This window comes from Syngnathoides biaculeatus, chromosome 18, assembly GCF_019802595.1.
Source record: "Syngnathoides biaculeatus isolate LvHL_M chromosome 18, ASM1980259v1, whole genome shotgun sequence".
Classification (NCBI taxonomy): Eukaryota; Metazoa; Chordata; class Actinopteri; order Syngnathiformes; family Syngnathidae; genus Syngnathoides; species Syngnathoides biaculeatus.
Window position 1 is genome coordinate 11,020,549 of NC_084657.1, and position 17,812 is coordinate 11,038,360.

The 17,812-nt window shown below is 45.7% G+C and overlaps 2 protein-coding genes across 4 annotated transcripts in view; one reads left to right on the plus strand and one right to left on the minus strand.

Annotated features, from left to right (window-relative positions):
* Window positions 1–10,059, plus strand: part of emsy (EMSY transcriptional repressor, BRCA2 interacting) — an 18,304-nt gene extending 8,245 nt beyond the window's left edge. For 2 of the 3 annotated variants that reach the window (XM_061804361.1, XM_061804360.1), the window contains exons 6-20: window positions 165–320; window positions 414–685; window positions 753–981; window positions 1,122–1,352; window positions 2,521–2,670; window positions 2,861–3,034; window positions 3,269–3,405; window positions 3,820–3,993; window positions 4,784–4,976; window positions 5,273–5,440; window positions 6,079–6,243; window positions 6,314–6,465; window positions 6,654–7,118; window positions 7,640–7,993; window positions 8,067–10,059. In XM_061804361.1, the coding sequence (XP_061660345.1) occupies window positions 165–320; window positions 414–685; window positions 753–981; window positions 1,122–1,352; window positions 2,521–2,670; window positions 2,861–3,034; window positions 3,269–3,405; window positions 3,820–3,993; window positions 4,784–4,976; window positions 5,273–5,440; window positions 6,079–6,243; window positions 6,314–6,465; window positions 6,654–7,118; window positions 7,640–7,993; window positions 8,067–8,243 (3,197 nt within the window). In that variant the 3' untranslated portion in view covers window positions 8,244–10,059. The remainder of the gene's footprint in view (window positions 1–164; window positions 321–413; window positions 686–752; window positions 982–1,121; window positions 1,353–2,520; window positions 2,671–2,860; window positions 3,035–3,268; window positions 3,406–3,819; window positions 3,994–4,783; window positions 4,977–5,272; window positions 5,441–6,078; window positions 6,244–6,313; window positions 6,466–6,653; window positions 7,119–7,639; window positions 7,994–8,066) is intronic. The other variant, XM_061804362.1, reaches the window with a different exon arrangement.
* On the minus strand, window positions 9,956–17,603 carry sar1b (secretion associated, Ras related GTPase 1B). The gene is made up of 7 exons (XM_061804363.1): window positions 17,389–17,603; window positions 12,518–12,593; window positions 11,256–11,375; window positions 11,107–11,172; window positions 10,922–11,025; window positions 10,477–10,608; window positions 9,956–10,392 (listed from the first exon to the last, which is right to left on the minus strand). The coding sequence occupies exons 2-7, from the start codon at window positions 12,573–12,575 to the stop codon at window positions 10,276–10,278; spliced, it is 597 nt and encodes a 198-aa protein (XP_061660347.1). The 5' UTR covers window positions 12,576–12,593; window positions 17,389–17,603; the 3' UTR covers window positions 9,956–10,275.
* Window positions 17,604–17,812: the final 209 nt, after the last annotated feature.

The following is a 17,812-nucleotide window of genomic DNA, read 5'->3' on the forward strand; positions in this document are numbered from 1 at the left end:
ATCTCGTTGCATGTTATGCCATTTTTTTTTTTTTTTTTTTTTTTTTTTTTTTTTTAAGGAAGAGCAAGAAAAAAAAACGTGAATTTGTGAATCGTGGACCAAGAGTGAATAGTGGGCTGTCTGCACGCATTTAGTAAGGAAAACTCTCCCCCTCTTCATGGCAGTGGTGGTGTGTTATTCCTACACAAGCACGACGGGGACGTCCACCAGCTCCACGGCGACAAGCTGCGCCGTGGGAACGGCCACCAAGTCCCCGCGGCCGCCAAGCCCGTCGTCCAGCGTGGTGGTGTTGCCCAGCGGGAGCACTGTCTACGTGAAAAGTCGGTGAAATCGCACCAAGTCGAGCACTTTGCGAGTCCTCGTTATGGAAAGGGTGAGATGCGTAAAATTCACTTGACTTTCTCCCCCCGCAGGCGTGAGCTGCTCCGACGAGGACGAGAAGCCACGCAAGCGACGGCGTACCAACTCGTCCAGCTCGTCGCCGGTGTTGCTGAAGGAGGTGGCCAAATTGTCGCCACCTGTGGCCAAGCACATGGCGGCGGCGGCGGCGCCAATGGTGAGCGGCAGCCCCAAGATGAGCAACATCATGCAGAGCATCGCCAACTCGCTGCCGCCGCACCTGTCGCCTGTCAAGATTACCTTCACCAAACCCACCATCCAGACCACCAGCACCGCCACCCAAAAGGTGGGCGCCACCTATTCATGTACGTCTGATCCTAATGGTAATAAAATTCCGGCGGGTTCCCTTGCAGGTGATTATCGTGACGACGTCGCCCAGCTCCAACTTTGTGCCCAACATCTTGTCCAAGTCCCACAACAACGCCGGAGTGTCCAAGCAAGCCTCCAGCACCATTCTGACCACGCCCACCCAGAAGCAGACAGTCGTCTTTCCAGCAGCCAATTCCAGCCCCTCGGCCACGCCCGCCGTCACCAACGTGGTCTCCTCGACGCCCTCGGCTGTCATGTCCACTGTGTCCACGTGTAAGTGGCGTCGTCAAGTTCTCCACTTTGTGTGTGTTTGACCTCGATACCGATACTGAAATGGTACCGTGGCAATAATCTAATCAGTCAAAGGCAGCAGACTCATTCGTGACAAAACACGTCCTTGTTTCGCGCTTCAGGCGCCTCCTCGGCAGGCGTCAAGGTTGCCTCTGCCAGGTTGCCCTCTCCGAAGACCCTGGTGGGCTCCCCCACGCAAATCCTGAGCCAGTTTCCTAAGCAGCAGTCGCCCAAACAGCTGCAAGCGTCGACCGTCGGGGTGTCCGGGGTCGGCCAGGCCCAGACCGTCGCTGTCACTGCCGCTGCCAGCTCGCCGGGCCCCAAGCCCACCATTCAGATCAAGCAAGAGTCTGGTGAGAAAAATAGAATAGATAATAATATGTCTATTATAGTAGAGTCAATTATAGTCCCACCTTCCAACAACAACAAAAACGTCCAAATTAAAATTCAAACAAATTTACCTTAAACTTAATATTTGTCAACCGATCCAAATCCCTCCAATGTTGAAATGTTCAGGACATCCTAGGATCTGTTTTTCACATTTTCATAATCACTATTTTTTTTTTTTATTATCCTGCATTTTTCCCCCAAAAAAATCCTTTGACTCGATGGAGAAATGTAATAAATTGACCTCTTCCTTAACCTCTCTCGTCAGATTCAAAACATTGTCATTTATAGAATTTACAACATTCCAAACATTCCTACTTTTTAAAGAATTCCACATTTTCATTGGGGGAAAAAAAAGTCTCCCCCAAAGGTTTAAAAAAATTAACTTCACCTCGAAAATCAACATTTGTGTAAACCAATTTCAATCATTCTGTCAAAATTTTGAACTTATTCAGGAAATCCTGGATTTTTTCCCCTACACACTCAGGATTCCTGCTTAAACCGTAATTCCATTTTTGTTCCCCACAAGAAACGAAGCATTCCACATTTGTTCTAAAATTCCAACATTTTTGACCTTTGTTGAAAAATTGAAAAATCATTCCAACTTGTTCACCGTACCAAACATTTCAAAATTTTTGACAGAGTCCACTTTTTCTATGAGAAAGGTCCCAAATTATTAGAGAAATTCAACATATTCACGCCGCCATTACCAATTTGAGCCATTCCAACATCAAAATATATTCCACTTATTCAGGACCTCCTGGGAATGATCTTGACGTATTCAGCGTTCTTTTTTTTTTTTTTTTTTCCTCGAGATTCCATATTTGTATCAACAGGAAACACACATTTGAATTTGACATTTTTTGGAATGTATCAATTTTACTAATTCACACGATTTTGGCTTCAAAATGGTCACCGTTGCAAGCACATTTTCCATGAAAACATATTGCAAAGTAGCGGAGTAAAATTACATTGTTTCCAAATGTACCTTGAACCTCTGAATCCGCATTTTTCTATATCATATTTCTAATTCCATTTGCAGCAAGTCAGTTCAGCGTCAGCTCTCCGTTTTCCACTCTTTTCGGTCGTGTTGGTCTTTTACGGACGCATTTTGATAAGATGGTGTGTGCGCAGGGGTGAAGATCATCACGCAGCAGGTCCAGCCCAGCAAAATCCTGCCCAAGCCGTCGTCGGTGGCTCTGTCCAGCAGCAGCTCCTCCCCCATCATGGTGGTCAGCAGCAACGGGGGCATCATGACCACCAAGCTGGTCACTCAGCCCACAGGTTGGCAGCCTTTCAAATAAATCCTTCTGGGAAAGAATAAGTTGCTTGGAAAATGGATCGCCTATGAATGGCGACGCATGAAGCTATTCAACTTGCTTCAACATAGTTTCTCGGTAGCAAAGCAATACTTGGACTCTCCGTTATACGAGGGTACTGTGCTTAAGGTCAACGCGCGACATTGTGCTTGCAGCCACCCAGACGACCTACACACGGCCCACCGTCACTCCGAACCTCGGCGCCCGGATCTCGGCCTCGGCCGGGGGCGCCACCTATGTAAAGACCACGAGTGGCAGCATCATCACGGTGGTGCCCAAGTCCTTGGCCACGCTGGGGGGGAAGATCATCAGCAGCAACATTGTGTCCGGTAGGTGTATTTGCGAGTACGTCTTGGGATTGGGGTACGCCAAGAGGAGAGGGACTAAATGGTCGCGTGGGTTTATCTCGCGACACAACCCCAAAACACAAGTTTTTGTCATGGTTTTCAGTTTGGGTCAGGGATGATCATGACATTCTTCTACCCAGAAGTATTGTTTACAAACATTATAAATTGGTGTACAGAATATAATATTGATGGATAACTATGTTGTTGTGTCCACAGGCACCACCACAAAGATCACCACCATTCCCATGTCGTCCAAACCCAATGTGATCGTGGTCCAGAAAACCAGCGGCAAAGGGGCCACCATCCAAGGGCTGCCGGGCAAGAACGTAGTCACCACGCTGTTGAACGCGGGGGTCAGTCGCACGCCATAGAGACCTTTTCGGGGGGGGAGGTGGGGTCAGGGTTCTTGAAGGTGCGAGAACGTGAAGGGCTGCCGCTGAGTTGAACTGAAATCAGGACAAAAACCTTGTTGTGATTTTTCCGAAAAGGTTTGGATTTTTATTTTTTAATTTATTCAATTTTGAATTTGGTCCAGCGAAACCTGTGGGTGAGGAGGAAAGAATGGGCAAGTCCTGTGACATCTTCTTTTGGACTTAAACGTCACACATTTAAATGATGGCTATAATTCATTTAGTATCTCTCGCCGACTCTGACTTGCTCTAGACGTTCACTCGCGGTGCCGTCATGCTGAAATCGTCTGCTCCCACCACGCGCGATGATGACGATACGATGAATCTACTCAATAACTGCTTTCCACTTGCGGTCAGGGTGAGAAGAGCCTGCAGGCCGTCCCGGGGGCCAAGCCGGCCATCATCACCACCACCAGGCCCATCACCAAGATGATCGTCACGCAGCCCAAAGGCCTGAGCGCCGCCTCCCCGTCCGCTGCCACCAAAATCATCCCGACCAAGATTGTTTACGGCCAGCAGGGCAAGACGCAGGTCAGACTCGACTGTGAGCTGGAGCCGATCTCGCCGTTTTTGATATTAGATCAATTAGAATTAAGTTACCAGTTTACTTGAAGCAATAAATATATGTATCCATGTTTTTCATTCGCTATTTACAATAAATTAACCCAATGTAGATTTTTTTTTATAGTATTGATAATAAATTAACCTATAAACACGTTCTTAAAATCCATCCATTTTCTTTGCTGCTTATCCTCACGAGAGTCGCTGGGAGTGCTGGGGCCTATCTCAGCTGTCAACGAGCAGGAGGCGGGGTACACCCTGAACTGGTCACCAGCCAATCGCAGGGCACATTCACACCTATGGGCAATTTAGAGTCTCCAATGAATGCAGGCATGTTTTTGGGATGTGGGAGGAAACCGGAGTGCCCACCCGGCGAAAACCCACGCAGTCACGGGGAGAGCATGCAAACTCCACACAGGCGGGGTCGGGATTTTAACCCGTGTCCTCAGAACTGTGAGGCCAATGAGTTACCCAGATTCACCACCGTGCCGTGCCGGCCATTTTTAAAATGACAAATGTAAAAGTGAAATTCATTTTATTAGTATTTTTCATTTTCTTATTTACAATAAATCACAAACAAATTAATGAGATACAGTGAATGAGTAGTAAAACTGTTTACTTACTAATAAGTTTTTCTCTCTGATTTTAATAAGAACACCTGGTTAAATAAAAGTTAAGATAAGATAACATTTTAAAAATTGCACAACTGTCATGACGACAATTCTGTGCGCGGCACGCTCACTCCGCTTTTCTGCTCCAGGTGCTCATCAAGCCCAAACCGGTGTTCCAAACGGCCGTGGTGAGCGAACAGACCCGGCAGCTGGTCACCGAGACCCTGCAGCAGGTGACCCGCTCGGCCGAGGCGGGCCACGTCGCCGCTCAAGAAGGCTCCGCCAAGGACGAATACGGGGGCGTCCTGGAAACCAGCGCGTCGGCCGGCGAAACATTGCACGGTACGAATGAGCTGGTCCCTACGTGCGCCTCGTTTGTGGTGGAGGGAGAGTACTCACACTCTGTACTCAAGTAGAAGTATAGATACTGCAAAGAGTCCCAAGGTACTTATTTGACTCCTTGGGTAAAATTATTAAAGTACAGACTGTGTTAATGTATTATAAGGGGCGCCCTGGTGTGGTTAATTGATTTCAGAGTCAGCGAATAAGATTGGGGAGATGACTCGTTTCAAGCCCTCATTTTCGACTGCAAGGGAGTAAAATGATCGTTAAACGTTGTCTTCCACTCACCCCCCCAGACCCCCAGCCCGTGATGCACGTGCTGTCCTCCAGGGAGAACGAGTGGACGGAGCAGGAGGTGTCGGTGGAGTCGGCCCCAACTATCATCTACCAGGAGGTGACGGCCGGGGAATCCCAGTCGGCCGCATCCACCATTAAAGCTCTGCTGGAACTGCAGCAGACTTCAGGTCAGGCTCGAGGGGACCTGCTCGTTTGGGGATTTTGATCAATGCGGAACTGAAACATGGTAGGACGCACAGGAATGGAAAAGTCTTCCGAGACACTGAACCACCGTATAGTCCCGGTTGAGTATTTGCAAATTTAACGCTTATTCTGGTTTTGTGCTCAGGCCAAAGCAATAAAAGTACAGTGAATACTCGCTTCTCGAACACATCGGTGCTTCTGTTTACAAACGAAAATCGGTACTCTTAACGCCTGCGACAAAACCCGGAAATAACATATCGTGCGCGGTCCGACCAGCTGACCCGCCAACACGGGTTGGTATTGTGTGTAACGCAGCCTTCTGTACGCAGACGTGGGAAATACCAATTCGGTTTTCGAACAAACTTGTTCTCGAGCGGATTGTGGTCGAGAACTGAGGTGGTACTCTATTGCCTTGCCGCCATGTTGTGGCATCTTTGGGCAATTCCCACTCAACTGACTCCAAAATGCGTACTTGACCCCACGATGCCACTCGATGGCTTTATTGCTTTGGTCTGAGCACAGAACCGGCAGTCAGTTTGTTTCTGTAAAAAAGTTTGTATGCCAAATTGCAAGTATTCTGGGATTTCATCTATATATCATGTGTATACATATATGTATGTAGTGAAGGAGAAGGGTGAGTCCAAACCCGTGCAGCACACCCACATTGACCTGAGCCAGATGGCGGTGCCCATCCAGCTGGCGCAGGAGAAGAAGATCGTCCCGGAATCATCCAGGCCGCCCGCCTCTGAGGGCGAAGCGGTCACCGCCCCCGACGCCCCGGCGACGGGTACGCTCCGGCCGCCACCTCGTCGGACTTGCCGACGTCGCTAACAAAACGGCCGACGTTTCTCTCAAAGGTCAAATGAGCAGAGCAGGCGCGTTGGCAGAGGACAACGCGGCTGCGCCCGTGTCCTCCGCTGACCCCCAGAAAGGTGTCGGCCAGGTCACCGTGGTAACAAAGCAGGTCGCCGCCCCACCTGTAACCGCGGTGGCGCACATCAGCCTCAAGGTGAGGAGAACGCTCAGCACCGGTCCAGTATAAAAATGGACGACACGCAGACGTCATCCTTTGTCAGCGGTTTCACCAACTGAGCCCAAATCGGGCGAACGTGTCGATTGTGACGGGACACCCGACAATTTCTCAATGATTTGTGCCCCGTTTTGGGCCCATTTCTGATGTCCTTCTTTGTGTTGTAGCCTTCTGATGCTAAAACCGAGTCGGCGCTGGAGGTGAGCGAGGTGGAAGGCGACACCCTGGACCCGCAGACGGGCTTGTTCTACCGCTCCACCAGCCAGACGGACGCCCCCAAGCAAGCCCCCTACTCTTCTCCTCAGCCCCCCGCTGCCACCCAATCAGAGACTTCTGCTCCTCCTCCTCCTCCTCCTCCTCCACAACTGCAGAGTAAACCTCAGATCAGCCAGCCTCCTTCATCATCCTCCTCTTCCTCCTCGCCGGCCAAGAAGCTCCCTAAACTACGAGAGCAGAGTCAGGCCAAGCTTCCGGGCGCCACCGCCGCCGCCACATCGCCCGTCACGCCGCAGCTGCCGAAACTGCAGCAGGCGCCCACGTCCCACCACAGGCCGCTGCATGCGCCCATGTCGCACCCGCCGCCGCTGCAGGCGCACCACCCAGTCGGCACGGACAAGGGCGCGCCAGGACAGGTCATTGAGTCAATTTTTGTTGTTTCACAATATATATCCACATTTTTTTTTGTTGCTGTCACAAATGTATAAATATGTCCTAAACACAAACAAAACAACAACAAAAACTACTTCCATTTTTTTTTTTTACCCAAAAGTTTTATTTCCCAAATCCAAAATTAAATTTTAAATAAATTTTTGATTTTTTTTTTAAATTCTTTTTTTTGTATTTTATTCTTATTTTTTATCTTATTCAACAAGAAAACAAAATCCGCTATAATATATATGTATCTGAGTTTGACTTACTTTAGAAATCCAAAATGTCAAAACTGACATTTGGACTACAGGTTGGCTCTGTGACCAACCAGTTACCACATCTGCCTCACAGTTTGCAGGATCCGGGTTCAAATCCGGGCTTGGGCCGTGTGGCAGTGTAGAAAATGGGTGGAAGGCTGAATTTGAGCTCAGGCCACACTGGCCACTTGCACTGAACCTTTTCAAATTAAACTACAGCTAATGATGAAATATTATTTGTCACATAGCAGCCAATCATCACGCAGAGCGCCACCGTCACCAAGATCACCTTCGGCGGCCCCCACCACCAGCCCGCCCACGTCTCGCCCGTCCTGAGCGGCTGTGAGGCCGAGCTGGCGGACGAGTCGGGCTCGGGGCCCCCGGGCGATGAGGCGTCCGTTTCAGACATCCTAAAGATTTCAATGATGGAAGCCCAAATTGACCCCAGCACCGAGCCCATGGTGGTGGACTCGTCGTCCGACCGGCCCCCCCTGGCCCAGTCCCTGGAGGCGCAGGCCGCCGCGGACGCCGATGGCTTCGTCGGCGGCGCCGCGGTCAAGACGCAACAACATTTTGGCAATGAACGCCTGGAGGTCATCGAGGTATGTGACCAAAATGAGTACGACACATCTATGAAATGATCTTGATAGCCGGCGTTGGTGTTTTTGCACGTAGGTGATCCCTCAGTACTCGATCGTGCCGGACTCCAGCCAGTCCAACGTGGTGGTGGAGCCCAGCGGCTTCCTGGAGATCACCAACTACACTAGCCAGCAGCTGGACGACGACGAGGGCGACGGCGCCGCCGACCACGAGGTGGACAGCGGCAACGACGCCGGCCCCCCGACACCGTAGATCGGCCCAAATGGTATGCCCGACACCCGCTTCATGACGGTGCACACCGGACTTTCTGGCCGATCGCTTTTTAAACCTACTCTCACAGACTTTTTATAGGAGGGACAAAAAATAGTATTTCAAAAGAAGGAATAGATAGATGTATATGTTTTGGGATTTCTTATTTTGTAAAATACAATACCACAAATTCATCTGTTTCAATTTTTCCTTTTATACCTTTTTCAAAGTTGTCCACAGGATTGGTGTAATCTCCAGAATAAATGATCTGACTAGAAAGGGTTCTGTGTGTCACTTGAGGGGGAGCAAATCCGTTTTTCAACTTTCGATGACTGAAGCGTCAAAAGCGAGCCCACCTAAAATTTATTCGGATCTTCAATTTACCCGCCAAAGACACGATTTTCAAACTGGGGCCACCATTCTTCTTCCAATCTTTTAATATTGTCACGAACCAAAAAAAAAAGGTTTTTTAAAGGGCTATGCTTTTTTTTTCATTACATTTTTCTATTGGAATGTGTCACCAAATTCTCTTGTATATTTTTAATCCTAAAATTGTTGAGGAAATTGCATCCCTACATTGTTTTGAATTACAGCTATGCAATTATTAAGGAATTTTTTTTATTATAATTTGTAAACATGATTCTCCAAATGTGTAGTTTTTACAAAAGGTATATCCACTCCCCAAAATTTTAGTCAAGGTTACAGTATTTTCCACATTGAAAAAAAATGGATTTCCAAATGGTCTTTCTACAGGAAAAAGTAATTAAAAAAAAAACATTTTGCATTTTGATTGGATCTAAATGGGGAAGGAAAATATGCAATTTCAAATATTGTTTAAATACCCCCCCAAATAACTTTTTTTTTTCCTAAAGGGAAAACGACATTGCAATTTTGTGATACAGCCTTACCCGAACAAATTTATATTCATGATAAATTGAAAAATAAGTAGCGTATTCGTCACGCGCGAGTGTAAAATGAATTTTAACTGCGGGGAGGGGGAACCACTCGTGTCTTTGCGGTGTTGTGCACAAACTCGACAAAATCCTCTTAAACACATTTAAATGTAAATTGATGCACAATCTGGGAAAGTGAAAAATGTACAATTGCATTGATTTATATTATGGCGTGGCGTAATCGACACATTTGCTCTGACGCGTAAAGAAAACTAAGCAACACAAGATTGATGTTAAAGCCTCTTATTCATTTCAAACATTTATCATCATTCTTATTACACATTTATGATGCAAACAACAACACCAGCCTTGCTTTTGGATTGCAGTCAGCACCTGCTGCTGGAATGAAGACACACGCAAAAGAACTGAATGTGTGCGTGTTAATATGGTCTCCCTCCGCCCGTCCCTCCCTCCCCCAAAAAAAGAATTTTGGCATCTCTCTATCTCTGGTCATAATAATCATCAAAACTGTCGTCGTCATAATAAAGGGGTGGTTATAGCTGAAAAAGAACAAGGCATGCATAATAGTGTGTGGTAATGCACATGAAGGATACAACATCAATGTACCATATTTGTTGTACATTTCATACATTATTAATATGGAGCCATTAAGCTACTTTTTTCATGTTACTATCAAAATATGTAAAAATAAAAAGCTAATCGGGATGTTTAATTTTTAGCAAGTTTTTTTTTTTTTGAAGGGTGGGCAAGGCAAGGAAGGGTTGTTGGTCCTTTCGATTTACTAATGAGATCATAAAAATAATGATTGAATAGAAATGCCACGGATAGAATGACGGGGGCGTCGTCGAAGCTCCCGAATGGACGCCGGTGTAAACCCACCCCCACCCCCAAAAAATGAAAAAGACTCGTCCATTTTGAGCTATGACAGAGGGACAAACGTGTGAGTGTGTATATGTGTGTGTGTGTGCGCGTTTGTAAGTGCAGAACCCAAAGAACCAATAAAAGTCTATTGGGATCGAGTTGTTGTTGTCGTCGTCGTCTTGGTGTTGGGTCGGCAAGCCCGCTGTTTCTCCTGCTGTTTTGTCGTTGTTGTTGCTGCCGCAGCGAGGGCGGCGCCGTTTTCAGTCGATGTACTGGGAGAGCCAACGGAATCCCTCGCCGTAGCCTTGGCGCTTGAGCACGCTGCACATGAACACCTCCAGTGGTCTTGTGTTCAGCTCCTTCAGGGGGACGGTGCCCTGAGGAACAAAATAGGCATCGATAATATCGATATATATATATTGGAGACTATCTTGTATCGGCGCACGACTGCTCATCCTCACCTTGCCTGTCGTCTGTCCGTACAACCCAAATATTTCCCTCAGCCGCTCCTCGCTGATGGCCTCCGGTCGGTCGATCTTGTTGCCCAGGATGAGGATGGGCACGTTTCCGATGGTCTCGTCCGTCATTAACCCCTGAACACGAGCCAATGTACTTTGTAAAATCAAATATTGCCACGTTGTTTTTTTCCTTCAATTCATTGAACATTGTGCTGCTCCTCCTGGTGCATACAACTCTTTGATGAGAATAGAATACATTTTGCATGGATTGTTAGCAACTACGTTGCAGTTTGAAATACACTTTTGTGTTTAGTCTGAGAGTAAACTTGAAGGATTGGGTGTCTGTATTTCAAGGGATCACTGGATCTGGATTGGAAGCTATTCAGTTCCAGGACTTCCAAATTACCAAGATGTGAAATTTCCTCAGGTGGAAATGAGAGTCACTCACGTCAAGCTCTGCTTTGGATTCCGCCAATCTGAGGCTGTCCGCACAGTCCACGAGAAAGACGATGCCGTTTATGGCGGGGAGGTAGTGTTTCCACACTCGGCGGGCTGGTGGCAGAACGCACAGCGACGGGTTATTAGGAGGAGGACAATCCCCGCCTCAACATTTCTCCCATTAATACGGCATACCTTGTGCGTGGCCTCCAAGGTCAAAAGTGGTGAATGTCATGCCGGCGATCGTCAGCTCTTCTGAGGCTGTCCGGGGGTGAGAAGAAATCGTAAGTGTCAGTGATCGGGAAGCCAACGCGCTAGAGAAAGTGATTGATTGCGGTACTAACTGGGATGTAAAGTGGGGACATGCTGTCCCAGTCTGTCATCTTTGAGCATGTGCAGTAGCGTGGTTTTGCCGGCATTGTCCAGGCCGAGGAACACGAGTTTGCCCGACTTCTTGTACAGTCCTGAGAAGAAACGAGTCCAAATGATACAGAACACAAATGGAGAAGTCATTCCTGGTGGAGAAACCTCAAAAAAAATAATAATTGCATCATTGTCAGCATTTTATCCCTTGTTGGTTTGAGGGCCACGTGGGGTCAATTTGTGTTACTTTTCCAAGTCCCTTTTATTACCCAGCGGGTTCGTTAAGACTTTTGTGGATGATGACAGTACCATTAAGTGCAGCAAGTTATTGATTTTTTTATTTTTTTTTTAAATCTGACTATCTCTGCAATTCCAGAGTTACTCTATTTATTTTTTTTTTTTTTTTTTTTAGTTAAAAATACTCATACAAAAGATGTGCAGGCCAGGCTTTCTTTTTCCCGTCCACTTGGGGTCGCTATAATCACATTCCACACTAGTAGCTGACTGAATGATAATTAAATGGAATATTCTATTTAATTACATGATTGTTAATCGGACATCTTTACTGAATATGCTTCTTTGAGCCTACACGGGAGTGTGTGTGTGTGTGTCGATGTTCAAAGATACCAATTTGAGTTGGGAAAACCCCCGTAATGGAAATGCCTGCTGACGTCAGCATGATTTTGACCGTTACTGCATATTTTTATTCCGGGGTGGTGACTCAAAAAGACGTCAAAAATAATTTCATGGGAATCGTTACACATTTTTGTCAGGACGCACACCAAAATCTAATGCCACGTTCCGCATAATCATTAACAGAAAATGACTTTTGGTGCTCTTGAATGAGGGCCAGGATGGTGTCACTACAGTCTTTTATAAATCAACCCTGTAAGTGTTTCTTTGGGAACGTGTTGTACTGAAAAAGTCTGTTTACCCTCCCGTGAGTCAGCATGTGGCAACCCACATCACTTCTGACTCATCACTCCTCAACTTGCGGTGGCTTTGACTGACAACATGAGACCTGCACGACAGGGATGACAGGACCGACTGCCCCAACTTTCAAAAAAGATTGGTCGCTAGGTGGCTACGGGTTTTCTACGCGTTCCAAACAAGGAAGTAGTAACGAGGATGCGGAACCGCGTTCCGTCTTTTCAAACAAGGAGTTGTGGAGTAGCTAACACTCGCGTATTGCTCGGTGGTGGGGGTAGTAGCGTAGCAGCAGGGCCTGGTTTTTGATACTCACCTAAAAACTGTAGTACGCTATTGAACCCACTATAAATCCAGTCAAATATGAATGACATATCCAGAGCTCTTTAATCCTGTAAAAGAAAACACGTCAAAGAATTATACTGGATACTGAATAAAATGCATAGTTACATGTGGTACAATTTCACTGGGGGGGCAACAGATGCGATAGTGTTGTACATAGAAAATTAATGTTATTAAATTAACCTATGTCTAAAATAGCTGTGACTTCTTTTAAAGTAAAAATACACTTAGACTATAAGTATATATTTTAGAACTGTCTTAATTAAACATACAATGATGACTCAGTGTAGCCCAAAAAAGTCATCGTTTGCAATCAGTTGGGAACAAGTTTGTTTGTTACAAAATAAATCAGAATTATTAAGACTTCTCATGAGGAAAGTCGTTCAAAAGCATTGCGTTGCTCTGAACTGTGCCCCGGTGCCGCTCGCCCAGCGAGTTGTTTTGCAGCCTGTCACTGCTGCGGTTTGTTTGGCTTTGCAGAGGTTGTATTTTCAGTTTGTAAGCGAACTAATCTCAATTCCAACGGTCACCTTTTTGGTTTTCATATCTGCTCCCCCTCAAATCAGGATAACTAACAACAACAAAAATAAAAATGACACGGAAACACTCAGGCAGCACTTCCCTCGTGTCTTTCGACCAAATTGACAGTCCTAATGTTGGACCACCTGTCGCTTCACCAGCAGCCTGTTAGTGGTCTCCCAGTAAGCTGTGACAAACGCACCCATTCACACCTTTCCGCCTCTTTCTTTGCTCTTTGTGTAATGATCTAACACACCCTCGCTTCTTCCGCGGCATTACGTTAGCGGAGGAATAGCTAGTGGCCAGCCAGCTTGGCTGCGAACGGCAGCGTTATAGGTAATTCCAGCAGTCAACTTTACAATACAATGCAGAGACAGGACAACCTTTCCAGGTTGCGAACTTTGTTTTATATTTATGGCCTACAAATTCAAGTTATGTTAGTGTCGCAATGTAAAAGTTTGGGTGCCCCCCCCCCCCCCCCCAGCCCCGTTCTCGAGCACCTGAGCTCGAGTCGCGACCTCTCCTATACATACATACCTAGTGATGTAACAACTCAGGGGATAAAGTGTAATGGAGCCAAAGGTCACGACCACGTCAACTCAGCTGAGCCACGTGACGCCAAGCCATAGCGCCGGCTCCCTTATTACTGTCACAGCAAGGAACTGGCATCGCATTGTGCTCATAACACCAAACCTTTCTGAGCCGCTTATCCTCACAAGGGAGTGCCGGAGACATATAGCCACATAGAGACAGACAACCAATCGCACTCACAATCACACCTAAGGGCAATTTAGAGTCTCCAATGAATGCAGGTTTTTGGGGACGTGGAAGGAAACCAAATTGCCCAGAGAAAACCCATGCGGGCACGATGAGAGCAGGATTGAACCCCGGTCAAACGCTCTTACCAGTCGCGCCACCGTGCCGCCTAACTGCACCAAAGCAACCCCAAGAGGAGATCTACTGAGGCTAATTAAAATGTGAATTACCTTTTTGTAAGCTGCCAAAACATGCATGATATCAGGAGAGGCAATTACTAGGACTTGAACAAAGTTAGTTGGTCGATACAAATATTTGAGGGGAAATTCTGACAAAGGGGGTTGGTAGTTTACCTTTTACCTTTTCTTTCCCCCAAGGTAGCCAACTGTACCCAGTCAGCTGGTTTATTTTAGGAGTACTAGTTTATTTTAAGAGTACATTTCTTTTTGCAGGTTCACAATCAACCACGCATAATTACAGTAATTATGATATTTTATGGTTAGGAACAACGCGCAATGTAACGTCTTAAAGAGAGGACTCCCTTGAACAAGAGAGATTTTCGAAAAACTGCCATTCACACTGTCACTGAGTGGGATTTGAGCACACATTCGCAGTAGTCAGGCAAGTCTAGTAAATGTAATTAAAAAAGAAAAAAGATTAAATTTGGAAATATACTTGAGTCCCTGAAGGGACATGGAAGAAAAAATAAACTATTCGCATTCTAAAGATTTCTCATTTTAACAAAAACGTTTTGCATTCAAATGAGAACCATCTGAGAGTGGTCGCTTATTCCTACACACACAAACTAGCCAATATATTTCATTTAATGCCACAAAAATGAGAGGGAGTATTTTCATATTTCCTTCCAGGTCAATAGTTTACATGCATTTCCTTTGAGCTGACTGAACTGACAAACATTTTGCGTAACCTTCCACAAGCTTCTGACAGTACTCTGCTGGAATCCTGGCCCATTTCTCCTGACAGAACTAGTGTAACTGAATCGGGTTTGTGGGTTTTTTCCCTCCCACGTGCCTTTTCAGATCTGCCCACAAATTTGAGCGAGGATTCAGATCAGGGCTTTGTGATGGCCACTCCCAAAATATTTGTCATTCTCAAGCGACTTTTAACCATTTTGGCAGAAGGGTATTTGCCCAATTGGAAGACCCATTTGTGCCAGAGTTTTAGCTTCCTGGCCGACGTCTTGTGACGTGACCTTAATATCTCCATTTACGCAATGTTTTCTTCATGACTCCGTCTATTTTATAAAGACCACCAGTTCGTACTGCAGCAAAATAGCCCCGCAACACGATGCTGCCACCTCCATGCTTCACAGTTGGGACGGTGTTCTCAGGTCTACAAGCCTTTTTCCTCCAGATGTAACATTGGTCATTATGGCCAAACAGCTCCTCTTTAGTTTCAACAGACCACACATAGGACATGTCTAATCTGTTTTTTTTTTTTTTTTTTTTTAATGTTTCAGAGTAATGGCTTCATTCTCGGTGAATGGCCTTTCAGCCCATGTCGGTGAAGGATTCGTTTCACTGTGGAGAATGGCACTTTCTTAGTAGCGTCATCCAGCATATTCACAAGGTTTTTAGCATTATCAAACGGTGGTGAGGCCAGCCATGATGTACAGATTAGAGATGGCGGCACTGCAGAAACAACAGGAAGCAGAACTGGAGGAAGCAGAAATGAAAATGCTGAGGTTCGCGCTCAGAGTGAACAGGTTGGATAGGATGAGCTCATTAGAGGGACAAGTTGGATGTTTTGGAGACAAGGGTAGAGAGCAGACTTTGATGGTTTCGACATGTCCAGAGGTGAGAGCGTGAGTATATTGATAGAAGGGTGCTGAGGATGGAGCTGCCAGGCAAAAGAGCGAGAGGAAAACCAAAGAAAAGGTTGATGGATGTTGTGAGGGAGGACAGTGGGTGTTAAGAGAGGAAGATGCACGAGATAGGCTTAGATGAAAAAAGATGACATGTTGTGGCAACCCCTAACGGAACAAGCCCAAAGGAAAAGAAGTAATTTGGGGGTTAATTCCCACATTTTGGACCAAAACACATTAATCTCTGGAACACAGAGACCGTTGCCTTCCTGAGGGGTGTTACGGCTGGAAAAATCCATGTTTATACTTCTGCATAATTGTTTGAACAGATGAACAAGGCACCTTCAACCATCTGGAAATTGCCCCCAAGGATGAGCCAGACTGGTGGAGCTCCAGGATTCTCTCTGATTTCCTGCCTTATTTTGCCATAATTTCAAGCAAGGAAGCAGTGTTTGAGTTGTGCTGTTAATTAACTCACATGTTGTCAGTTAAAGACATCATCAGGGCTTCCCCATTTTCTTTAAGGACATAGTGCTTTTTGCCTACATAAGCGTTTCACCAAAAGAAAAAAAATTCCAAGAAATTCTGTCATTACTGTGGCATTTAACGAAATTAAATAATTTGGGTGATCTTGATTGACCTGATTGTGGATAAACGATCACTGCAAAGCTTTGCATTAGATTATGTGTGTGAAACTATTTTTTTTTGTAATCAATTAATTGAACTCTGTCCAGGACATAGTGTTTGAAAGATGCTTGTTTTCTATTTATTGTGAAGTGTTCATATTTAATCCTCCATCACATTCTCAATGTAAAATGAAAGTGTCAACATTAGCTCTAGAAAACCAATTATGTGTATTTAAAAATTAAGTGACTCAAAGTGGGGTTTACATTCTTTACCTCATCACATTCACGCTTTTATACTCATAGTTGAAATATTTTTTTGACTCATACACATTTCGAAGTATATTATACATGTTTGTATGTGATCGAAGTTACGAACATAACTCGGCAGTTTCCTGTGTGAGGGCCGGAAAAAAAAGTCACTTTTGAATACATAATGAACAGAACAATCCAGGCTTAAACTTGGGCGGGCGTCAGATTTAATGAGTCCTGTTGTCAACACAGGAGCGGAGTTAGCAGACATTCAGGAAGGGAAATTGTCTTCCCAACAGTAATATTCCCGATTAAACTAATAAGTATAGTTTAAAAACAAACAAGGAGCTACTGGAAAGCATCCCGTTTTCGTCAGAGACGCTGTACAAAGCTGTTTTAAACGTTACGTGCTACACAACCATCGTGTTCGTATTTAATGCGCTGCCACGTCACCTCGAGGTTTGGGTTGTCTAAAAAAAAAAAGTCTTTATTTAACCATACGATACACGAAAATGGCAGTTTGAAGCGTGCTTGAGAGGACCTAACAAAAAGATTAAGCTGGCGGCTAACAGAAAACCTAGCAGGAAGCTACTAGTTACGTGTCATTTTGGCCAAACGGCTACGTTGCATCAACAAGCCACAAAACCCATTAGCATCGAGCTAATACGAAATACATGTTCCAATAAAAAGCAGGACAGAGATTACATTTTTCCCCCAAAATGTAATTTCTATTTGACAAGTAATCGTCGGGTGGGGGGGGGGGGCGAAGTTAGCCCAACTTAGCATGTTGACCAACCGGGCTCGCCGCGATGGCGACCGTTCGGTGTTAAGACGGCCGAGAAACTGCCATCACCCCCCCGGCGAACTTACTCGTTATTCAAGCGTGGAATCGGTTGCCGAGTGTATTGGCTCGTCTGCTCATGTGAATGTGGCTCGCGGAAAAAAATAGAGAGATTCCGCTGACAGCCAGCTCGCCCTCGGTCACCTGTCTCCTTTTTTTTCCCTCCCTGTTTTGTTAACTGAGCCACGACACCGCAATGGCTTCTTGCGCTTTCTCTTCTTCTATTAGTTTACCAACCGGCAGGCGAACGATAGCAGCACACTACTGCCACCCATTGAGTTGTAATGATTACTGCTTCGGTGTTCAGATTTGAAGTTTATTGCATTTAGCTGTAATTTGTTGTTTTGTTGTTGTCGTTCTGTTTATACGGAAGCGTATTACTGCCACACCCCCCCAAAAAACAAAAAACATATCACATAATTATGTGTAACGTTTCACATAATAATCTGAAAC